The 25,175-nt window shown below is 40.8% G+C and overlaps 1 protein-coding gene across 5 annotated transcripts in view; it reads right to left on the reverse strand.

Moving 5' to 3' along the window:
* Positions 1-1,484: 1,484 nt before the first annotated feature.
* The window catches only part of KSR1 (kinase suppressor of ras 1), a 154,228-nt gene continuing 130,537 nt past the window's right edge, over positions 1,485-25,175 (reverse strand). For 3 of the 5 annotated variants that reach the window (XM_040424871.1, XM_040424874.1, XM_040424875.1), the window contains 9 exons: positions 19,911-19,965; positions 15,724-15,772; positions 11,998-12,386; positions 9,454-9,550; positions 7,070-7,203; positions 6,832-6,963; positions 5,689-5,824; positions 5,127-5,260; positions 2,177-4,196 (listed from right to left, as the gene is read on the reverse strand). In XM_040424871.1, coding sequence (XP_040280805.1) covers positions 4,115-4,196; positions 5,127-5,260; positions 5,689-5,824; positions 6,832-6,963; positions 7,070-7,203; positions 9,454-9,550; positions 11,998-12,386; positions 15,724-15,772; positions 19,911-19,965 — 1,208 coding nt within the window. In that variant the 3' untranslated portion in view covers positions 2,177-4,114. The other 2 variants (XM_040424872.1, XM_040424873.1) reach the window with 2 other exon arrangements.

Below are 25,175 nucleotides of genomic sequence, written 5' to 3' on the forward strand. Positions count from 1 at the left end.
AACTACAAAAGTAGTCAAACAAGGGAACACCCTTCTTAGAGGTTTCCACGCTGTTTATTTAACGACTAGTACTTCAGCCACATACCGTACATGGGTGTAACTATAGCTGCAGCAGCTACAATGGGGTCCACTCCGGTCCAAGAACACTACCTTTTTGTGTAACATATATGGCTGTAGAAACCCTTCAAATGCAAAAGGATTTTATGAACTCTAGCTAGGCGCTCGCCCACATATTATAGTTACAGCTTTCCATTATGTGAAAGTGGGACTCCAGGTCAATTGTTGAACCATTCTTATCTAATTATCCCCATTTTTCATATATGTTAGCATTATATGACTGGCTTATGGCAATGTGAAACAGGCTTACAACATTACAGTATGGCCGATAGAGTACAGTTTGGTAATACATTATGTAAGAAGGTGAGTGTGATATACAGTATAGATAACTGAAATGTATCGTCATTTAAAAGAGGTAAAATCAATGAGAATCTGAAATAAATTAATCTGAAATGATTTATGACAGACCGGCGGCGTATGCCGTTCTATGATAACTACATGCGCTGCTGGAGGCTGTGCCTAATTATTACTGAGACATACGCAGCCTTCGCCAGTCCGTGCCCCTGAACTGAAATCTACTTCAGCCCTAAATGTAGTAGGTTTCAATCTTCTTCTTCTATGCCAGAAAACTGTCATCAAAGAACATAGATCCAGCAGAGCGCCCTCCCTCATGACGCCCCCCTTTTCAGGAAAGTGGCAACGGCAGTGGAGAAATGCCACTTGCTCAAAAATGTTTGCGCAAGTGGTGTTGAATAGGTTGAAATGTGCAATTTGCAACTTTTTCATGCCAGAAAAAGGCAAAAATATATTATACGTTAGGCCCTTAGTCCCCAAAGCTAAAACATGGAAGATGTTTTAAAGGGAACCTGTCAGCTCCTCTGACCATGGTAAAGTGCTGACACCACTAGGTAGGTGTTGGGGAGAGAAGCACTAACATACCGTTTATGACGTTTTTACTATGTGGAGTAGTACAATTCTGCTCCTGCAAGTGCATTGGAGACGAAGCTTCACTGTGAAGTGCTCTCTGCATTATATTGCTTCTTAGCCCCTCCGTTCTGTTCTGAGTGATGGTTATAGTGGTCTCCTAGTCAGATGCTACAGCTTGTCAATCAAAGCTGAGAGAAAGGTGGAGGAGCAGCTCAGTGCAGAGAGCACTTCACAGTGAAGCTCTGTCTCCAGCACACTTGCAGGAGCAGAACCTGGCAGAATAAGAAGTCATATTCACACTACTCCTGCTTTTACTAACTTCATAAAGGTATATATCAGGGGTCAGCAACCTCCGGCACTCCAGGTGTTGTGAAACTACATCTCCCATCATGCACACTTGCTTGGCTGCTCTCTAAACTCCCACACAAGTGGAAAGAGCATGCTGGGAGTTGTAGTTTCACAACAGCTGGAGTGCCGAAGGTTGCTGACTCCTGGTATATATAATATAGAGTGGGTACCTGAACAGCAAGTGCCATGGTTTGTTTAAAACTTAAAGAAAACTTTTAAAAAAAAGTCTTTAGTTATTATGCAGTGAACCTAACTCCCCTTGCTTCCAACTAAACCTATGAGTACTGTATTTAAAAGTGCCTGTCATAGTGGATGCAGATTAACTTGACAGCAGAGGTGTGTGATTTTATGTTGCCTCTTGAGCACATTATGGCTTAGGAATGAACTATTTTATCTTATTTGGAGTGACATGAAAAATTCCCTAGAACCACTTCAATGTAATTCTGTAGCTTATAAAGGAGAAAAGGGAGGAAGTCAGTCACATTTATTCAATTTCATTGACACAACTCACATGCCTAAATTCACATGTAAACACAAAATCAGCAGGTAGCTTAAGCCATTCAGCACTGGTAGGGGTAGGCAAGGCACCTGCTCTGCTCCTGTACAGTACGGAATGGATTAATTTAAAAATTCATTTAAAAAAAGGGGAAAAAAGCAAATCCATTACAGGGAGTCATCACTGGCTGCTATTCCAATCTCTGCCGGCTGCTGTAGTACTAAGCGTGAATATCACTTTCAGACATCTCACAGCATATTAGATTTTTTGGTTACCCTGCTCCAGGACTCCCAGGCCAAACCTTTCAAAACGGGGGATACTTTTGCTACTGTTAATGCTAGAAGAAGGGGAATAAAACAAACATGTCTAAGTTAGACCAGTTAAAACATTTCAGTTTGCACTTCATCCACTATACATACCTAATATCATTGATTATGAGATTGTCCAACAAGAGAACAGCACTCAGGCCCAACGGACCTGGATAAGGTTATTTCCCAATGATAAACTGGTTATTTATAAGGGTTTAAAAACAAGGAACCATATGTAGATGAGCTATGATATTTTGACACTTGATTGAAACATATGATGCTTGCTCAACTGCTGATATAATAACTGTTGTGACCTCCCCAACTTTCAACATTGCATCGGTCACTCTGAGTGTTCTTACTGTACTTCCCTTTTACTTCAGAAGAGGAAGCTACTATTAAGTAAAGATAAAAGCTATCTGTAAAGACAGTACAATGCAAATAGTGTAGCACAGTAGCTTAAGGAGGAAGTATGACACGTAGGTGGTGGGAGGTTATGTCAATCCTCACATACAAAAACTTGTCCAAATCAATATCTATTTTCATTCAGGGGGATGTAATCCAAGTCTGACTGTGCTATAGATGTGACCATCATCACTAGGGTCAATACTAATACCCAAAACATAAACAGTGGGTACATAAGTCCAAAACTCAGTGCTGCATGATAGTATGCTATGGCATAAATTACTGACATTGTGCTGTTTCTTGATGGACAATCCTCAAAAACAGACACACACAAAAAAGACTAAAAAAGTGCGTATTAGAAGGACACAGACGTAAAGCACCCAGTGCAATGAATCCACTAAAATGCTGGTAACCCTAGTTTAGAAAAAGTTACTGCTGGCCCATAGCGCTTGAGTAACAAGAAACACAGATAGTCCTATGGTTAGTGCCAAGTAGATTTCTTGCAATCAGAATTGTTATTCAAGCAAACAGCCCACACCGAGAGAATAGCAGGCAAGAAAAAGATCAAAGCGGCAGATACATCCAAGGGTTAAAAGGGTTTTCTAATATTGGTGATTATTTGTTTTGTGGATGGAAGGTAAGTGTCCACGAAGCTGTAGATTAGCAGAAGATGCATGGAAGCATGCAAGGCAGAGCCCAGTTAGATGGCCAGCAGCTATAACCTACGAGGAGGAGAAAACATAGTTAATCAACAGTCCTCAACGTTAAAAGAACAAAAGGAAGTCATATTAGTAATGTCACAACGCAGTTATAAAAGACAAGTTTGGTGGTTTATAGAGAAAAGAAATGGACATGACATGCCAATATTCCTGCATGGATTTGATTAAAAAAATCTTGTAAGGCTAGGGATCCACAGAGATGACTATCAACGAGCTTGTAAAAATCTGAAAAAATTGGACATCAGTTCAGATTTTTTCAGATGGTCGCGAGGTGCATTGTAACTTTTTATTCCCATAGAGAAAAATGAAGTCACCCACGAGTTGTGGTAATGCAGTGATTTTATAATGACTCAATGATGCCATGAAGTCTAAGCCTACGTTCAAAATCACTCCAAAACAATAAAAATAGAGTGACTTTTTGTAAAGGGAAAGCAGAACCTGATTCCGAGCCTCTCTGCTTTTTAGGGTTAGAAATCTGCACAGTCATCATCTTTCACATGATGCCTATTTCTGAAACTATTCAGTGCTCACTAAATGAGTAGCAATGTAATTCCAGTTATAAATGTACCGTATATATTTCCAACATAAAGAAAAAGTGTAAACCATGCAGCTGCCATGACTGGATACAGGAGGGGCATTTAATGTTACTACATTACCAGATTACTTTAGACATATATTCTGTTACAGATGGGACAAGTCTTAGCTTAAACATCAGCTAAGCTTTATAAGAGACAAGGAATCTAATAACTCACCCCACATTTTCTTTAAATGTATATTTAAGCAGTGATATATTATCCAGAACTTATAAAAAGAAGGTGCACAGAATACAGAGGAAGATGAGGGTTTAGCCTGCCCATTTATTTGTTGGTAACGGGGCAGTGGATGTGAAAACCATGATGGTAGAATTGACCCTTTGTGTAAAAATTGTTCCAGTGTCTACTGAGAGTACATGCATGGTATATACATGTCATATGGGGGTATAAGTGATACAGAAGGAAGCACAGAGAAAGAAAGCAGAAAAAAAAAGAATCGACATTGTAAATGGATTCAGAGACATCCAAAGTGGTGTGCCAGGGCCCACAGCAGGATCATGGAAGATGGAAAGAGGAATGGCAGCGATGATATCAGCACAAATTAAAATTCATGGGGAAAGAAGGTAAAAAAGAATTAATTACATTGCCTTAATTGTCTAGAAATGTACAGACAGATATAGCAGTTCTGCAGCACACAAACTGAACATGAATAAAGTTGTTTCCAACAAGTTTTATACTAACTAAATTTAAAGGGGTTGTGAAGTGGTATAATATGGATGTACTGAAGTATTGATCCTCTATCCTCGGGATAGGTCATCTATATTAAATTTGCAGGGTCCAACTTCTGGCAATCCCACTGATCAGCTGCTTGAAGGGGTTGTGGCACTCATGCGAGTGCTGCGTTCTCTTCAATGTTTAACTGCATGCCCCCCAAGCCGATCTGATATTGATCAGATATTAATAATCAATATTATGACATTGCACAACCTCTTGCTAACCTAATGCTGTTTGTTACAGAGTTTCAATATGCTGGACAATACAAATTACTTTATCATATGATGGCTGTGAAATGGGCCTGCGCCCATATATTAAAAATATCTAACTGAATAGAAGTTATTCCCAGATTTTGTTACTAGAATGGATAGTAGCAGACATTATTGCCTCTTGACAAAGCTCTGTTTTAGGTAAAGATCCCCTTCATTGCAAAGTTACAGTATCCTTGTCCTCCTGACAATCTAGGGGCCAGATAAAATCCAGGACACTAGATAATTATCTTTGAGGGTAACTTACTAACTTTACAATGGTCAAAGTGTGGACAAGACCATGAAATACTCACTCTGCAGATTTCCAGAAGTGACCTGGATGTGACAACCTTCGGTTAAGTTTTGGCAGCTTTTCTAACATGTCCATAAGGATTGTAAAGCTTGGTCTTTCATTAAAATCAAATGCCCAACATGCAGCCAGAATCTCCTATATAACATAAAAGCAAAGAATTAAAATATTACAAAAGTGTCATTTACTTTAGATAAAAGAGATATTAGATTTTAAGAAGACTGTGTCACCACAGACAACTACTTTAAAACTGGAGCTTCCATGGGTCCAGTTCCTAATTTAAACTGAACTTGTGGGCAGCCCGACATTTCCCCAGAGCAGGGGTGTATATATAGTACAATACGTTTGCCCTTCAGATGAAATGCTATCCATGCAATACACAGATGACTCAAGTCTGCCACGGTGGCTCTCCTTTTCAGGCTCATAGAGGTAGGTCCTTAGAGGTGGAATCCCCACTATGATGTCCAAAAGCCTCATAGGGTATACAGAGAGGTTGTCTTTATGAGACAACCACTCTGGCAAGTGAAAATTTTTAAGCTTCATTAACACTTTTAAAATATACTTACAGTGACCTCTTTTCCCAGACTAATAGTAGACAGCACTTGCTTCACACCTTCACCACTCCCAACTTGCCAGATAAGAGCCTCGGGTGCTTGACTTTTGAATGGCCAATCCCGAGCTTGAAGTTCATACCATACAGTCCTAAAAAAATACAACAATAGCTATAACAATACTGAACCTTCTGTAAATGTATATTAAATGCATTCTGAAAATCTTCAAACCTTTTTTACTTTTATCACATTTTGTCATGTTGCGGCCTTGTGATAAAAAAAAATAAAAAAAAATCTAGTATTCTCCATCAATCAGTACTCAGTACCGCACAATGAGAAAGTGAAAACAAAACGTTCGAAATCTAATTCACAGAAAAGGAAAAACTAAAATCTTGCATTGACAAAAATATTCAGACCCTTTACTCAGTCTTCTTCGGTACGATGCCACAAGGTTTGCACACCTGGATTTGGGGATTTTTTCACAATGTTCTCTCCAGATCCACTCGAACTTTGTCAGGTTGGATGTTCAATTGGGGTCAAGTCAGGGCTCTGGGTGGGCCACTCAAGGACATTCACGGAGTTGAACCCAGTGTGAGGTTCAGAGCACATTGGGTCAGGTTTTCATTAAGTTACTCCCATCTGCACACAGCATATTTTCAGCTCAGCGTGACGATTGGGTTCTTGGTCACCTCTCTTACCAAGGTCCATCTCTCCAATTACTTAGTTTGGTGGGGCAGCCAGCTCTAGGAAGAGTCCTGTTTTTTCCCATATATGTACTTTGAGATGACCACCCTCTATACTGGCCATCATCTTTCAGAAGACCACCTCCCTATAGGACTACCTTTTTGGGTGGTTGTCTCAAAGAGGTTTCTCTGTATAAAACTACATTTAGATTATCATGTGTCATGTCAAAATCTCATTGACCATGGACACGGTACAGTTTGTTCCTCATCTTGTTGAAAGCAACAAAATATACTCTCAGTATGAATGAACATTTCTTCACCTATATTAATGGGAACAGGTCTTACTGTAAGACTGATGAAAATGGAACGTCATGAATCATTGTCACATAAATGAAACACGTCCCAATCATGTCACACAGCATGATACAGGTTTACATGAACACATGAGTCAGTCAGTAAGGGAATTCAGACTCACCCAAAGGCATATACATCTGCAGCCTTTGAAAAGGGAAGTTTGTCTTCATCCTTGCCAGGGGCCATCTCACGCACAATTTCAGGGGCCAGAAAACACAACCAATCATGGCTCAGCTTCAGCTCATTCTCACGCCTACCCAATAAAACAGCAGAAAATATCACTAATAAGTAAAAGTGAGGACACGACTAACAGAACTTGAATATATATATATTCTATTCATCCTTAGATATGGACTTACCTCCCTTCTTGCACAACTCCTGATATTCCAAAGAGGCCAAAGTCTGTGATAATCACTTTGCCATTTTCATAGAAAACATTCTTTGATTTTAAATCTTTGTGGACAATGCCTTTAGCATGCAGATAACCCATACCCTGAAAAATTTTTACGAAAAAAACTATGTATAAATGTAGTAGAATATAATCAATAATACATAAGAAATAAGATATACCCAACCATCATTATTAAATCAGTATTGCACTACTGTATGTAAGGTCCTGACTGAAAACTTTATAAAAGGCAGTGTTTCCACTACAAAGGGACCCCTACTCCCATTCCTAATTCAATGCAGCTTAGTGTAGGGACAGGTAAAATATTCTATAATTCTTCCCTAGCAGTGTGTTCTGGAAGACGTTGGTGGACTATTTTGCCAAGTATCTTAGAGCAAGTCAAAATTTGTTAGCCTTTTCTACTCTAAAAGTGGTATTTCTTGCTGCATTCTTCTGTAGACCCCTTGATAAAGTTCGGAGAACCTTTATTGGGAATCACAAAAGCAAGACATTACTTGGTTTGCAAGGTCTCTCTGAGTAAATGAATGGCGAACACTGCGAACTGACCATCACTGTTTACTAATATAGCTTTTGTTGATATTCTATGACATTTGCCATATTTCATGGCACTGGGCTCACTGCTAGGCGGAAGACTTACACCTGGCACGGCGAGCAGGGGAATGCAGCGCTGGCACGGCGTGTGGCCTTCTCTTCAAAAACCTTATCGGCGGGGGTGCCAGGTGTCGGACCCCGCCAATCTCATATTGATGACCTATTCTGAGTAAAGGTCTTCAATATTAAAATCCCGGAAACCCCTTTAATGTAATCACTCAGGCACATATAGTTACATTATTATTTACACTTGCCAATGATCGATTGAACAAAAGTTATTTTCCTGATCATCGACCCATGTAAAGAGTCCTTTAGTCCACTCTTTTAGGGTTTGAGCTAACGATCAGTAGATCACTAGTGCTTTGCTACACATGCATATATATTGAACACATCTGAATTTGGAATACACATAGCCTCAAGTCAAGTAAAATGCTTGTCGCTGTACCCTTTGCAACCGCTAGCCGACTGTTTGTGTAGGAGGAAAGACAATAGGTTTATATAGAACAATTAAGTTTATAGGAATTACTATCCCACATATTTGTCTTACACTCCTTTCATAAAACATGTAGCTTGGACTGTGATATTTGGTTTACACAGCAACAGATGTAAAATGAATACACAAAACAGACCTGTGTAAACAGCCCTTTGTCACGCATAGTCTTACACTAAAGAGAATCTCGTAGATCACTTTATCATTGACTTTAAGATTTTTTTTTGCTGTGTCAGCACCTGATGTTCTGCTTTTTGTTTTACTTAAAGGGGTTCTGCAGTTTTTTTAAACTGATGATCTATTCTCTGGATAGATCATCAGCATCTGATTGGCGGGGGTCCGACACCCGAGACCCCCGCCGATCAGCTGTTTGAGAAGGCAGCGGTGCTGGCAGTAGTGCCGCGGCCTTCTCGCTGTTTACTGCAGGCCCAGTGATGTCACGGCTAGTATCAATGGCCTGGGCGGGGCTAACTCTGTTCACTTGAATGGAGCTTAGCCGCGCCCAGGCCAGTGATACTATTTGTGACGTCACTGGGCCTGCGGTAAACAGCGAGAAGGCCGCAGCACTACTGCCAGCGCCGCTGCCTTTTCTAACAGCTGATCGGCAGGGGACCCGGGTGTCGGACCCCCGCCAATCAGATGCTGATGTTCTATTCAGAGAATAGATCATCAGTTTAAAAAAACTGCAGAACCCCTTTAAGTAAAACAAAAAGCAGAACATCAGGTGCTGACACAGCAAAAAAAAATTTGACGTAAGGTTTATTTATTAATTTTTTTTACGGCGTTCACCTGATGGCGTAGATCATGTGATATTTTCATAGAGCTGGTCGTTACGGACGCTTGATACCAAATATGTCTATTTTATTTATTTTAAACATTTTTTAAATGGCTTAATTGTGGGATTTTTTTTTTTTCATTTGAAACTTTATTTTTCACATGACCACCGGGCCGGGACAGGAAGCGCTTCCTGATCTGTATAAACAGCGCTCGTTCTGCGCTGTGTATTCAGCAATCTAGAAGGCAGGGACACCCAGGAACGGTCCCTGCCTTCTCTCTGGGGTGCCCTACAGTCACGGACAGTGGGCCCCCCGCTCGGCAGCTGCACGATTAGTGCAGCTGCCATCTCTGAAAAGACGTTCTAAAATGTCCGATCAGAGATAAACCCGACTGCCCAGGACAGTTATAGTCAATGGGCGGTCGGGAAGTGGTTAAGTAATTTCCGTTTTACCTATATGTTCAAGCTGACCATTTACCTTAATAATTTCTTGAGCAATCTGTCGGGTTTTATTTATATCAAGTGAGGCCTTCGGATCCCTCACAAATGCATGGAGTGTCCTTCCTTTGCAATAACTGAAACAAAAATGCACATGGTTAAAACAGATGGTGATACAAATTTACAGTCCAGGCTTCTGAAACATGGACTGCAAAAGATCACACTTACTTAGAACAGGAGTCAGACTTCTTCCTCAGATGGCATGTGTTAAAAAAGGACATGACTCCCAATTAAATGAATGGGCAACCTAGAGTTGGAAGCACCTTCTCCTGCAAGACTCTCTGCTCTGGCTAATATAGGGGTCCAAAGCTAGGACCTCCTATACAATGTCCATATACAGAGCACTTCTAAATTTGAGCTTGATATCATGTCACAATCTGGTATCACATCACAAAAGCCATTGAAAGCCACTTAAAAAACGAATCAAAAGTTTCTTGCCATTATTTACTTAGCTTAGTTAGGAATCAAGATGAGGATTGTTACATGTGTACAAAAAGGGGTGGTCCTTTTTGTACAAGTCCTTTAATGCATAATGTATTAACATTTATTGCATTTATAACATCTAATCTGAATGCATTTTAACATGATAGCATACATATATACTGTATTTAACGTTATCATGTAAAGTATTATTTGGAGGGGAAGGGTCAATGAGGACATCTAAAAGGAACCAAGGAATGCATTTTCTGAATGAAAACGGGAAAAGTTGGTGTTATTGTGCTTAAGAATACTTTCTAGTTATTAGTCAAAGAAGTAAGCCTTGCAAACCTTTTTACATCTTTTGAATCATCGTCTGAGAAACCCTGACTACTCTTTGCAGAGTGATAAGCCTATGTAGGATTCATTTCTAGTGTTCAACCATTACATATGAACACTGCTGCTTAAATACCTGCAAGCCTCATCTTAGCAAAACATAACATCTGGTATTGGGGTTATTACTTAATGTCAACCAACCATATCATATACACCATTAGAAAGCTTCATAGAAAAACAATAGTTTAGCATATTTCAGGGCCGCCTTTAACGTGGGACAAAAGGGGCAGCTGCCCTGGGCCCAGTTGCTCCTGAGGGGCCCAAGGCCTCTTGAGCCCCGCTGGCCACTGCCCACAAATTATTTTTCGTCCCATAAGATGCATTTTCCCCCAAAATTGGGGAAAAAATGCCCCTGCATCTGGGTAAATACTAATCAGCGCTTCCATTATGGAAGAAGAAGAGAGAGAGCACTGGTGGTGAGGAGCGGCGGCGTCCAGGTGAGGTAAGTTGTTTATTTATTTTATTTGCGCTGATGGCTGGGGGCTGATACATGAGGCTGGGGGGCTGATACATGAGGCTGGTGGGCTGATACATGAGACTGGGGGGCTTATACATGAGGCTGGGGGCTGATACATGAGGCTGGGGGGCTAATTCATGAGGCTGGGGAGCTGATATGAGGCTGGGGGCTGATACATGAGGTTGGGGGGCTGATACATGAGGCTGGGGGGCTGATACATGAGGCTGTGGGGCTGATACATGAGGCTGGGGGGCTGATACATGAGGCTGGGGGGCTGATACATGAGGCTGGTGGGCTGATACATGAGACTGGGGGGCTTATACATGAGGCTGGGGGCTGATACATGAGGCTGGGGGGCTAATTCATGAGGCTGGGGAGCTGATATGAGGCTGGGGGCTGATACATGAGGCTGGGGGGCTGATACATGAGGCTGGGGAGCTGATACATGAGGCTGGGGAGCAGATACATGAGGCTAGGGGGCTGATACATGAGGCTAGGGGGCTGATACATGAGGATAGGGGGCTGATACATGAGGATAGGGGGCTGATACATGAGGATGGGGGGCTGATATATGAGGCTGGGGGGCTGATATGAGACTGGGGGGCTGATATGAGGCTGTGGGCTGATACATGAGGCTGTGGGGCTGATACATGAGGCTGGGGGGCTGATACATGAGGCTGGGGGGCTGATACATGAGGCTGGGGAGCTGATACATGAGGCTGGGCTGGGGGGCTGAGGTCTGATTTACATTGGGGGTCTGACCTGAGGTGTAATGGAAAATATATTTTTTCTTATTGTCCTCCTCTAAAACCTAGGTGCATCTTATGGGCCGGTGCGTCTTATAGGGTGAAAAATACGGTACTTGCTTGCTCCTCCTCCTGACCTCCCCTGCTCTTTGCGTACGCCGCGCGCCGTGATGTCACGCGGAGACACTGCAACGCTAGGGTGAGCCGAGCCCCGGTCTCCTTCCTGAACTGCAGAGCGGTGCCCACTTCCAGCCCTGAGCCCAGCTGCCCAGAGCACTGATCCTGAGCCTGCTGGAGTCTTCAGAACTGTAAGTATTTACAGTAATTCACTGTAAGCTATATTATATATATTACTTGTTTGTTTGTTTTTGTGTGTGTGTTATGGTGGAGGGCGTGATTGCATGCTAGGGAGTGAGAAGGCGGGATCCAGGGGGCCCAAATAAATTCTTGCCCAGGGTCCAATCAATATTAAAGACGGCCCTGGCATATTTAACTTAAATTTACTCACCTAGTAATGATGGCCAAATGAGGAGGATGCATGCAAGCTCCCATGAACAACACCACGTTCTCATGACGTGTCTGCCTGTAGTTCATCACCTCCTTCTTGAAGAGTTTTAAATGGTCTTGATTGTTGCCGTCTATCTCCAATAAACGAATTGCTACTTCCCCATGCCATCGCCCCCTGTACACCTTCCCCCATCTTCCCTGACCAATAAGTTCCTCAAGTTCAATTTGTTCAAAGGGTATGTCCCATTCCTGTAAATAGACACTGGTTTGGCTGGCCTTGCGGAAGATCATTCCCCTGAAAGTACCACTTGTGGATCTTGAGGTTGGGAGCTCATCCAGTTCATCATCATCATACTCTGGTTCAGATTTGTTGGCTTCTTGCTCCTCACCCTGTTAAAACAATAAGTTTAACATTCCTAAAAATAAAGATTTAATATATTTCCCACATGGAAACTAAATATCCCAAAGCATCTTCAACCTTTAATAATAGATAGGAATAGAGAGGACTCCAGCATAACGTAAACGGGACGGATCCGTTATGCAGGCCATAGACTTCTATTATGACGGAATGAATAACGGAATGCCTGTAAAGGCAATCCGTCATGGAATTGCGTTATGGTCTGTGGTAACGGAATCCATAACGCAATTCAGTGAATACCACAACACGAACACGCACATGAACTTCAAAATATGAAATTTGCTCATCCCTAATCATAGGTATACTTTAATCAAAGATACACATTAGTTTCCTCCCACCCCATATGAAAAATTGTCTCTATTGCAAACCTTCATCCCACCCACTCAAATATTTAAAGGACACTTCCATCAGAAATGGAATCCAAAAAGGTCTACAGTCTTCCAGCACAAAAATGACCACACCGCATCCAAAGGTATACTCGGTTCTTTATTGGAAGTAGCCAATAAAGCAACTTGTTTCAGGGATGACAGTTCCCCTTCCTCAGGTCAAAACAGCTTATACAAGAATACAAACATTTAACTAGCAGAAAAAAACATGAAAATCTGAGGGATGCGTGTGAGGGTTGTAACACAAAAATCCCTGTTAATAGAATTATACACCAGAGTGTTACAAAATGACTACAGGAGATCCCTGAAACTGGTAAAATGGAAGGATCAAGGTTCAGCTTGTCTCTGATCCTTCTACTTCATTAGTTTCAGGGATCTCCTGTGGTTACATTTTTTTTTTTTACCAATCTGATAATTGTATCTTTGTATCAATAGGGATTTTTTGTGTTACAACCCCACCACTGGGTGACACTCACATCCCACAGAGCATTTTTTATGCTATTTAAAGGGAACCTGTCATCACCTTTATGCTGCCCATACTAACGGCAGTATAAAGTAGAGACAGGTGAGTTGATTTCAGCGGTCTGTCAATTATAAGTTAAAAGTAAGTGTTTGCCAAGAACCAACATCACAAACATTGCAGACCGGGCCTGGAAAAGAGTCCCGGCCACCTGAGAAGAGTCCTGGTTATTCATGAATTCCTGCTCTCCTGCCCCCCTGCTGATGACTGACAGGCTTCTACCTAGTTTTCCCCCTTACTCTCTAGGAGAGAACTGACAATCATCAGCAGATGGGCGGGGAGAGCAGGAGATTATAATAACCAGGACTCTTCTCATGTAGATTTGACTCTTTTCAAGGCCTGGGCTGCAATGATTATGATCCTGGTTCTCGGCAACCACTTACTTTTAGCTCATGTGTGACACACTGCTGATATCAGCATTTCTGTCACTATTTTATGCTGCCTTCAATGAGGTCAGCATAAAGTTCTTGACAGGTTCCCTTTAAATGTTTGTATCCTTGTATAAGCTGTTTTGACATAAAGAAGGGGAACTGTCATCCCTGAAACGCATTGTTTTATTTGCCACTTCTTATAAAGAATCAAACTGTGTGGTCATCTTTGAGCTGGGAAGCTGTGGACCTTGTTTGATGCCAGTGGTCGTATCCAGGAAAGTGGGCACTTTCCCTTTGGAAGTCCCTTAGAGCTGCTGCATTGGACTCCACCACATCTTATGTTTACATCTTCAGCTGGTTTGTTTGAAACTTCCATCAGAAAGGAGTTTTTTTAAAATATTATTTTTTAATAACATTTGAAATGTTGTCAGTACAATGCCATTGAAAATTAAATTCAAAATATCGGGGCAGATTGATCAATGCTTTCACGCCACAATGGTAACATAATAAAGATGCAAATTATGGCACGTGCCATATTTGAACAATAATTTGTGACTAGTGTTGAGCGAACTTCTGTTTTAAGTTCGGCGTCTAAAGTTCGGCTTCCGGTTAGCGGAGAATCCTGATATGGATTCCGAATTCCGTTGTGGTCCGTGGTAGCGGAATCAATAATTGGCCATTATTGATTCCGCTACCACGGACCACAACGGAATTCGGAATCCATATCGGGATTCTTCGCTAACCAGAAGCCGAACTTTAGACGCCGAACTTAAAACAGAAGTTCGCTCAACACTATTTGATACTTTTCCACTTCTCAACATAGTTCAAAAGTGGCAAGCAAACTAGGCATGGATTAGCTGGAGAAGCGTGACCTACGCCAGCTTTGAGCATACAGCACCAGGTTCTTGTGCATGGACAGCTAGAAGATGATACACATTTATTAAGAGGCCTGTGCCTCATAACTTGGCACATCTTACTTCATTTGACATTTTACTAAGACCCTGGTGTCTGTAGCAGTGATTTCAGAAAGATAAAGGCTCTCAATGGGAGAGCAAAGTAATCTCACTTTAAGACTCCCCCTGCACAGCAAGGCCTTATCTGCCTGGTAGTCCTCATTAGACTAATAGGTGGAGGACTTGACTGACTGACAGTATTACAGCAGTTTTTCTTCTGTTGGTAGGCCTAGATAAAGTTACATTCATTGGTATAACGTGAGATACCTAGACTAGCGACACTACTGGGATGGCATAAGGGATGTCACTGCCCTTCACATCTTCCTGGTCTGACTTATTGTCTGACAAATACTTTTAAGGGAGCCTCTCTGAGGTGCTAAAAGGCCAGATAGACAGGAAGTTAAAGAGCCAGGACAGGAAGTAGTATACATAAAGTGTCTTCAGAAAACCATTCACCCATTTTTTATTTTTTTTTATTAAAAATAAAGCATGGAATATTCCCATGTAGTTTGGTAACACATGATAACAAGAATTAATGGAAGTGTCCCATTAAGTTTCTGTTTGCTCAATTTTCACATGAATGAAAGCGAAGCCTAGCACAACTCATTAACTGTAACATGATCCATCAAATTTCAGTTTCTTTTGACCATGTAGAATAGTATAGCAGAATGTGCTTTTTATTTTGGATGTGAAAGCAATAGAAACAAGAAGGAGCAAAACTTAACTAAAGGTGACTACTGGCACAAATGCCACTGAAATCAATTAGTATGTCAACAGAAAAGTAGAAGAAAACACCAAATTAATATAAAACAGTTTACCGTTTGTCAGAAACCTCAGAAACATGAATTATTAAGAAGCATATCAAACTATTTGAGGACAATGCAGTTAACTTAGAAATGAAGTAGCTCCTTAAATAGATCCACAAAATGGGTTCCTAGGGACATAACTAAATACATGAATAATTCAGAAAATGGATATGAAATTCTGTTTCATCCCTGAACCACAACGTTTTCTTCTGCTACATGACAGAACGACAGTACCCTCTAATGGTTGATTTTCCAAATCAGTAGCTACTGTACCTCTGCTTCCTGTTCTTCTACTACCTCTGTTTCCATTTCGGCCTCGGCACTGATGGAAAATATTGTAGGTGTAAGTGCAATTCAAAAAGCTTGGATTAAAACCTCACAGAAAACAAAGACGCATGTGGTGAGTGAAACAAAGGCAATGACAACAGTAACACATGCTAAAATTGAAAAGTGCACATGGGAATAATAGGTCGGACATGGCTGTACTCTCATGGATATTAAATGTGACTGGTTCATTTTGGAATGAGTCTTTAAAAAACACATTCGGATAGCAGTGTCTCATCCTTTCCCAAGGATGGGCTTATCAGCTGTTATACAGTACTCCCAGTAGTTGCACTACTAAGCTATTAAAGGGGATGTCCATTTTTTATTATGTGATGGCATATCCTCAGTATAGGCCATTACTTGCCGATCGGTGATAGTCCAACACCCATGCTGTTCAGCTCCAGCGCTGGAATTTTGCAGTGGAGCTCATCACTGCAGTGCTGCTCCCACTGAAGTCAATGGGAACAGCGCTGCAGTGATAAAGGATCTGCCTGCTTCTGGCGCCAGAGCCATTGCCAAACAGCTCATCGGCAGGGCTGCGGGCTATCAGACCCCTGCCGAACGGATAGTGATGGCTTATCCTACGGATGGGCATCACTTAATAATAGGTGGATAACCCGTTTAAATATAGCCAGGAAATCTGTGACTTTCAGTGCTGCTTAATTCTTCCCCATAGCAGACCACTATGACACAGTACCATGACTTTCAGTTAACAGTCACTGTATCACATGTCTCTGGCTAAGAGGAAATCTGAGTTGTGTCACAAAGGTTGTCAGCAGAAGTCAGATTGACATGTGGCACAACACAACCAGTAGCGTTTTTTGTTTTTTTTATGTTTAAACATGCTTAAACATGGTTTATTTGCTCATGTGTCCAATAAAGGGATTTTCACAACAAAACAGTAGAGGAGAAACAGGGGGCTAAGGATCTCTGTTCTTGAGAAGGATGGGAGTCACAGAGACCAGTGACTGGCTGCAGCAGTCAATGGCTGTCGAGGTGACATCATCTCTGTAGACAAGTAAACAATGCCTGACTGGGAGAACAGGAGCGGCCCTGCTGGATATAAATCGGTCAGAAATTTTTATTTTCTTTTTATATTGCATTGCCCGCCACTGCGCCATTTTAACTAGAAACTGGACAGGCTAGTGCTAAACAAAGACTTTTGCTGAGTGACAGTGTATGCGTAGACATATGGATTTTCCTGCTGCATCATTTTTTTTCCACATACAGAAATACTAAAGTTGCATGTACATGTGACTTTAATGTGATCCCTCATTTTGCAAAATGTCCCATACTGTAAGAAAAATAGGAAATTATATTAAAGGAAATAGGAAAAAATGTATAACTTAACTACAGGAAACTACCATTGTTCAGCCATGAGTTATGTAACACTCACCAAAACAGTTTAGTTGACTAAAATATTGTACTGTCAGGCCAAAAGCATATCTACTCAGTATTTTATTTTTTTTGCTGTAATTCTTGACTTGGGGTCTACATATAGATTTCCGGTGATCTGTCAGGGTACTTTGACAATCAGGCCTGATTTGCGTGCTAGTGTTTTGGTCAGTGATTTCCATCAGTAAATGTGAGCCAAAAAAGGTGCGGGTAAAAAACACAGAACAAGCACAAATCACTGATAGAAATCACTGATCAAACACTGTGTGAAAGTGGACATAATATTTCTCAAAATGTCTCTATACCCTGTCTTTCACCGTTATTTTTCCATTCTTCTGAAATGGATATTGTAAAAAAAAAGGCTCCTGTGCATCAGTTATGCACATTTGGCAACCGTTTGAGCCTTTATTTTAGATGGAAAAAAAGTCATGCATGCAGTACTATTTCTCAGTCTAAAATAACAAATCTCTGATGGAAACGGCTCAAACGGATGCCAAATGTACATAACTGATGCCCAGGATCAGTTTTTTTACAGGATCTGTTTTTTTTCTTTATTCTTCTGTTCTTCTGTCGGACCAGAAGAATGGAAAAATAACGGTGATGTGAACTCTCACCAACATGTAGCTTTACAAATTCACCTTTAAACAAGTCAGGTCTAAAGACTATCAACATACATCCTTTTGTATTCTATCAGAATTTTCTATTTTGCTTTCTTAATTCTGTTTTACCCTTGCAAAGTATTTGCTACTAGGGTAAAAAATCCTGACTACAAACACTCTCCTTTGTAGTCAGGTTGAGTTCTCTCTAGGGTCAAGCATGGAGAAAGTGAGGTCTTGACAGTTCGGCCTAGCATGCTGACGCGGTAAGAAGAATCGGTTGTCTCGGGGCAGGAAAGAAGAATCCAACATAGCCAGTGGAAGGTGGAGAGTGGGCAGTCTGCGGTGATAAAACATTGATCACACAGCAGGGGATTGTTTGCGCGTATCATCCCAGGGCTGTTAAAACGCATAGATCTTTTGTTAGACACACACCAACTATTGGTCTAATTGCACAGATATTGATCAGCCTACTGGACTTAATTTTTTTCCATTTGACTCTTTTTTTTTGAAAAATTAAAAGAAAAGATTGCCTAAGACAAAACTAAATAAAAGGCCCTAATCTTTCCTTCACACACACTTTTGTTGTGGTAGGATTTTATGGCTCATAAAAATGACATGTATTTCATCCGTGTGTTTAGGGTGGTGCAAGACATCTTTCCACATATTGTAGTCCACGTTTTATAATTCACATACAGAAGCCTATGAAAAATTTGCCACTGGCCAGAAAAAAGCTAAGCCAGGTAAAAATGACACATAAAAATGGACTGTTAGTAGAAAGTTTTATATTTCTTTACCCATTGTTTTTTTAAGGAAAAACACCACAAAAAAGTATAACTTTTCCAAAAACTACCCTAATGCATCTTTTGAATGTACCCTATAATGTACCTAACATTTAGCGTGTAGAACAAAAGTGTTTAAAACCCCTTAAAGGGGTTGTCTCACTTCAGCAAGTTTTATGTATCATGTAGAGAACGTTAATACAAGGCACTTACTAATGTGTTATTATCCATATTGCCTCCTTTGCTGGCTGGATTCATATTTCCATCACATTATACGCTGCTCGTTTACGACCATCCTACAATCCAGCAGTGGTGGCCGTGCTTGCATGCTATAAGAAAATGTGCCGGTCTCTCTGGTGTCCAGGACAGGGGAATGTGCATAGTCGAGCACTTTTTCCTATAGTGTGTAAGCACAACCACCGCTGCTGGATTGTAGGGTGGACATAACCCACGGAAACAGTGTATAATGTGTATACTAGCAGTGTATAATGTGATGGAAAAATGAATCAAGCCAGCAAAGGAAGCAATATGGACAATCACAATACATTAGGAGGTGCCTTGTATTAACTTTCTCTACATAATAAATGCTATTTGCTGAAGTGACACAACCCCTTTAACGTAGATGTATTTGCGGTTCTCACTAGTAATTGTGCTTTCAAGCATTGGGGCAAGAGATGACAATGTTCATGTCATAGCCTTTAGGCTGACCATACACGTGCAAAATGGAATGATCGTTCAGCTGACAGCTATCTCTGCTGATTTCCCTATACATGTTCGGGTCAGCATGTATGTGTATTCACTAGGGCAGGGATCAGCAACCTCCAGCACTCCAGCTGTTCTGAGACTACAACTCCCAGAATCCTCCTTTCACTTCTGTGGGATTTACAACAGCCAAGTAAGTGTGCATGCTGGGAGTTGTGGTTTCACAGCAGCTGGAGTGCCGAAGGTTGCTGATCCCTGCACTTGGGGGAGAGGAGAAAGCCACTTCCAGACACCACTGGCGGTGGCTTATCTCTTGTAAGAACAAACGGATTGGGTGAAAAAAATTCAATTTGACCAAGCCTTCTCTCGGGAGCACCCCATAAACATTAGATTGTTAGCCAAACCCGCCGCTCTCCCATGATGTCTATGAGGACCCCGGTCCTACTTCTCGCTTGTACTAAACTCACTGCTATTTTTATTTTTTATTCAGTTATGCAATCTGTTCTCACAAAAAAATATATATCAGTTCATATAGATTTTCTAAACTGGACCAAACCACAAATAGTATGCATCTGCTATCCAAATGCTGTAAAACAGTACACTACATTTTAACAGAAATGTGACCAGACACTTGAAAAAGAAAAACAACATGCTTTATTACCTGGGATTTTCGGGGGGTTCAGGTGTCTGTGTTATTGGTGCCGGACTCAAGACTTCTAAGAATTAGAAAAAAAAACACAAGAAATGGTTTAGGAACACAAGAATTCCAAAAAAGTCCTCAAGGAGGTCTCATAAATATATACGTCGGTCCTTTGTACAGGTTGTGCTGTAAAGGAAACAAATGCCGCTATATATCTTTTATCAAATATCAGTGGTACTCACCAGTATGATAAAAAGGACTGTTGGCACATGCATTTAATATTAATTAATAATAACTGCTATCTTCTAAAATCTGAACTCCTTTATCAAGAGCACCAGGCGCAAAAAAAACTAAATTGGGTTAACAATCTAGTATTAAAAAAAAAAAAAAAAAAAGGCAAAATGAACGTCGGGGTGTAGTTGTCTTGTTGGTCAGTATCCATAGTACTGTTAGCCTTGCGTTATATATTCTGTGACTAGTAGATGCTTATCTGGCTGATGTCTCATATGCTGTACTTCACCAAGCCTGTATATAGGTTCAATATCTTACATATTATAGTAACTATTTGCTCTTGTTTTTAATTTTATGGTGTTGTGTGACAGCAAATGTAAATGAAATATATGGGTGCCATCTAGTGGTAGATGTAGTGTACTGCAACCCCACGCTTACAGCTCAGTTATAAGGCAAGACCGTTAAGAGGTTGCCAAGGAGCTTAATTACATAAGTGGCAACAATCATGTAATGATTACATATTATATTATTACTTCTGTCCCTTGGGGCAAGTTATTTTATATACTGTATGATATTTCTGTGTAATTATAATTATTATCAGGAAAGTAATATAAGTTAAAGCTACAGATGTACCATGGTTAGCACTCGCGCTGTTAACTCAAATTTCTTAACTCATTTCATTATCTTGAAACAAAAGCCATTGAAAAGCAATTGAAGGTGTTTGCTTAGATTAGATAACACAACTCAGAAATCTCAGAAAAAAGGAGTGCTGACCATGCTACATCGGTATGGACACTTTCAGGGACTTTTGTTTTATTATTGCACACTAAAAAGCATATTTCCAACTGGTCTTTTTTTTACATTTTCAATGGTTTGTCATCTGCAGCCTAATGGTTTTCACTGAGTCTGCAGACAGTTTTATCTGCTTCTCACTGAAATCCATCAGACAGTTGCTCTATTGGCCCTGATCTGTAGCCCTCATCTCTGGACTCCTGATAGCCCATAAATCGGGATGAGCGAACTTGTGTTTTCAAGCTTGGCGTACAAGGTTCGGGTTATCCAAGAATTCCGTTATGGATTCTGCTTCCATGCCATAACTTATGGTCGGTGGTAGCGGAATCCATAACGGAATTCTTAGATTACCCGGACCTTGTACGCCGACCTTGAAAACAGAAGTTCGCTCAACACTACTCATAAACATTAGTGTAAGATACAATTATATCAAACCAATAAGAATTCAGGGGAAATGAGTGTCTGTGAGCTGTTAGTACAGACAAGGGCTACAGATCGAGCCGACGGCGCTACTCTGACAGATTACAGTGAGAAGCAGAAGGAACTGTATGCACAGTCAGTGAAAACCTGACCGAATGGAAAAAAATGCTTACTAGCCAAATAAGCATAATTCCATAATAAAAGCTTGTACCCTAAGGTGTCAATAGCCTTTAAGGCCGGGGTCACACCCAACAGTTTGGTTCAGTTTTATGCCTCATTCACACGTCAGTGTTTGGTCAGTGATTGTGAGCCAAAACCAGGTGCGGCTCTATACACAGAACAGGTGAAGATCTTTCCCTTATACCTTACGTCTGTGGAGGCTCCAGTCCTGGTTTTGGCTCACAATCACTGATGGAAATAGCTGTCCAAAACACTGACGTGTGAATGAGGGTTTATAAAGCTTTTTTTCACCCAAGAACAATGGTAGATCCTAAAATGCATTTGATTAAATAAATATGTGTCAGAACTGCAATGTGTGAACACCACAGATCCCTTCACTTTTTTCCCTGACACAGCGCTGCTCCCTAATAGCACCACTTCTAAATATTTCGCTTGAATAGGGCTGCATTTTAATACTCAATGTTAATAGAGGAAAATATTTGTGGAGAATGAGTATATTGATTGTATGGCCAACTGTATCCAAAAACTGTACGCAACTATATGCCCTCACTGATCAAACACTGACATGTGAACTAGGTCTTACTTAGACCATATAACGCTGGTGTAAGTTGCATGTGTTAGACCTAGTTCAAAATACAGCGTTTTGGTCAGTGATTTTCATGAGCAATTGTGAGCTAAAACCAGGCCTGGGTCAAAAACACAGAACAAGTACGAATCCTTCCATTATACCTTATCGCTTTGGAGGCTCCACTTCTGGTTTTGGCTCATAATCACTGATGGAAATCATTGATCAAACACTAACCAAATCATTGATGTACGAACTAGGCCCTACTGTCCAAGGAAGACCATTGAAGACCGAACAATACTCTAGGCTTCAGGTATACTAGAGGAGTAATATCATATTTACAACTGCCCTGTAAGAAAACCAGAATAGACCACAAGCACATCATTGCAGATGTGAGTTCCTGGCTAGATCACGTGCCATAGACACAATACAACCTGGCAGAAGAAGAATATCGGAAAAAAGGGGGTCAGTTAGAAAGATTAAAGCAGCAAACTCACCTGGGAAGATAAACTGTTGTCTATGCTGAATGTAGTACGCAGCTTTTAATAAAAGATGACAGCAACCACCCAGGCAGAATGAGAAAAACAAGCAGTTAGAGAGTATCAGGAGACTGTCAGAGACTGCCCCGCATGCACTTAGTGAAGACTGAACACAGCTCTTGCCAATGCCATGTCCCAGCTGGCTGCAGACGGGTGTTCGTAGGATTTCATAAACCATTAAGAACCTATGTTCTCTCATATGTGTGCCAATATCTTTCATTGAAAAGACAAAAAAAAAAAAAAATTATATATATATATATATATATATATATATACAGTGTATATATATATATATATATATATATATATATATATATATATAATAAATTTTTTTTAAAGCCAACAAGTCAAGTAAAACAACCAGCTTACAGTCAACTGGTATGCATTATTTTTGGGAAACTATGAAGCAGTATATATATATAATGGAAATAGTAAATCTGAAGACGGCTCAACTGCTCAATTAAATGGCAGAGGTGCTAAACTGCTAATTTGACTCACCCAGTCAGAAGTGCAGTATTTGGTAAGAAAGGTAGCAAGCACACTCGTAGATGGGATTGCATAAAATAGCTTTATTTTAAATACTTGTATAAAATCTTGTATGTATGATTGACAGTAGGTGTGGAATAATAGGTGAGGACTCCGGACACTGGATGTGTGTACCGGATAGGGTAAAGAGAAAGTATGATATGTGATATAGTAGCTGGTACCAGACTTTAGTGAAAAAAAATTGTGAGTAAAGTCGATGTAAAAATAGATGATAAAATTGGAAATAAAAAGGATAAAAATAGTAGTAAAATGAAAAATTATCAGATGATTATAGCTGTCTTGGCCTTACAGCTTGTAGTACTGCTAAGCGATCTCTATTGTATAGCGCTTTTTAATAGGAAACAGTGGAGTAGTCGCCCTTCCCAGCGACTGGTAGTAGTGGAGTATTCCTATTTGAAAAGAAAATGTCTCGCTGCAAGGTAGTATCTACTTGTGTATACAATCACGTTGGTATTGTATGAAGTCTTTGCAAGCAGATAATGCTGTGGGGAAATTGGTGTTCTGAACCTGAGTGCGGCGTCCCGTACTGTCTTAGGTTCAGAGTTCACTTACCCACCACACAGGGATGTCCTCCATCAGTGTTACGGGCAAGTCTCATAGCTTGGCTCTCTGGCTTGCGACGTCCCTCGTGCATCCAAGCGCATCTTGCGCGTCTGCTGTGTGACTTAATGTGGACACGTGACCATGAGATGGTCACGTGATCGGGATCCGCCGGGCTGTTTGAGTGAGGCAATTAGGTTAATGGAGCGCTCCTGAATGAGAAGTTCTTAGTTGTAGGATATTCCTTGTTTAGGAAGCGCTCCATTAACCTAATTGCCGGTCTTAATAACCCGTATACCTGGTGGTGGATCTGCTGGAGTTATGAAGAAGCGCCGGCCTCTACATAACTTCATAACTTTGGCGGATCCTCTGTCCCTTTTAAATGTAAGACAGCTTCCTAGCTGTCTTACATTTAGACCATTTTCTACATCTAAAACAGGCATAGAAAATGGTATACGAGACGGGCCAGCCCCTCCCCTTCCCCGCCCACTTTTTAAAGATCTGGCGTGAACGGGGAGAAGTCGCAGATTGTCGCGCAAAGGACCTTTGCACTGCAATCTGCAACAGAAATACGCCTAATTTAGGCGTTTTTCTGTTTGATAAATGACCCCTATATCTTCTGACATATGAATATTAGTGCCTATGTGATGATTGCATTGTAATAGGTGACTCAGTGAATGAGTAATGAAGTGTGGGGATTGTCCTTCCAGCCCACCGGAATGCTAGCGTGTGTATAACCAATGGTCCTTAAATACAATGATGACAATTAGGGAACCAAGTGAACAGGATTTACACTGTACATTTATATGTTAAAGGGAACCTGTCACCTGGAAAATGCAATGTAAGCTACAGGCAGCATGTTATAGAACAGGATAAGCTTATGGTTTTGTGGGAAAAGATTCAATGTAACTTCTAATTTATTCATTTATATTCCTGCTCATTCTGAGCTTTGAAGTCAAGGATTCGGTCCTATCAGTGATTGACAGGCTTCCCTCTATGATTGTGTACACAGAGATAGCTGTCAATCACTGGTAGGACCGCCTCCTAGACTTCAAAGCCCAGAATGAGCAAAGACATAAAGGAATAAATTACAAGTTATAATGAATCTTTTCCCACAAAAAAAAAAAAAAAAAAAAAAAAAAAATATATATATATATATACTCAGTTCCTCCTGAACTATAGCATGCTGCCATGGGGGAGATTTATTATCTCCCTTGTATTAGAAAAAGGTCACAAGCACTGTATTTGTGACTTTTTGAAGAGAATAAAAGGTCGCAAGTGCCTCTTTTTACACCGCCCTCCCCACAATTCCAAAAGTGGGTGTGGCAGGGGCAGGAAAGGAGTGTGGTCAACAGCCAAGACAGATTTATCTGCATTTATACCAGTTTTCTGGTGCAAATGAAGCCAGATATCTACGGCAGCTCTGAGCCGTTGCAGATTTCTGTTTGGTCACATGGACTGTCGGAGGATGCC

This window comes from Bufo bufo, chromosome 3 (genome assembly GCF_905171765.1).
Source record: "Bufo bufo chromosome 3, aBufBuf1.1, whole genome shotgun sequence".
In the NCBI taxonomy this organism is placed as follows: Eukaryota; Metazoa; Chordata; class Amphibia; order Anura; family Bufonidae; genus Bufo; species Bufo bufo.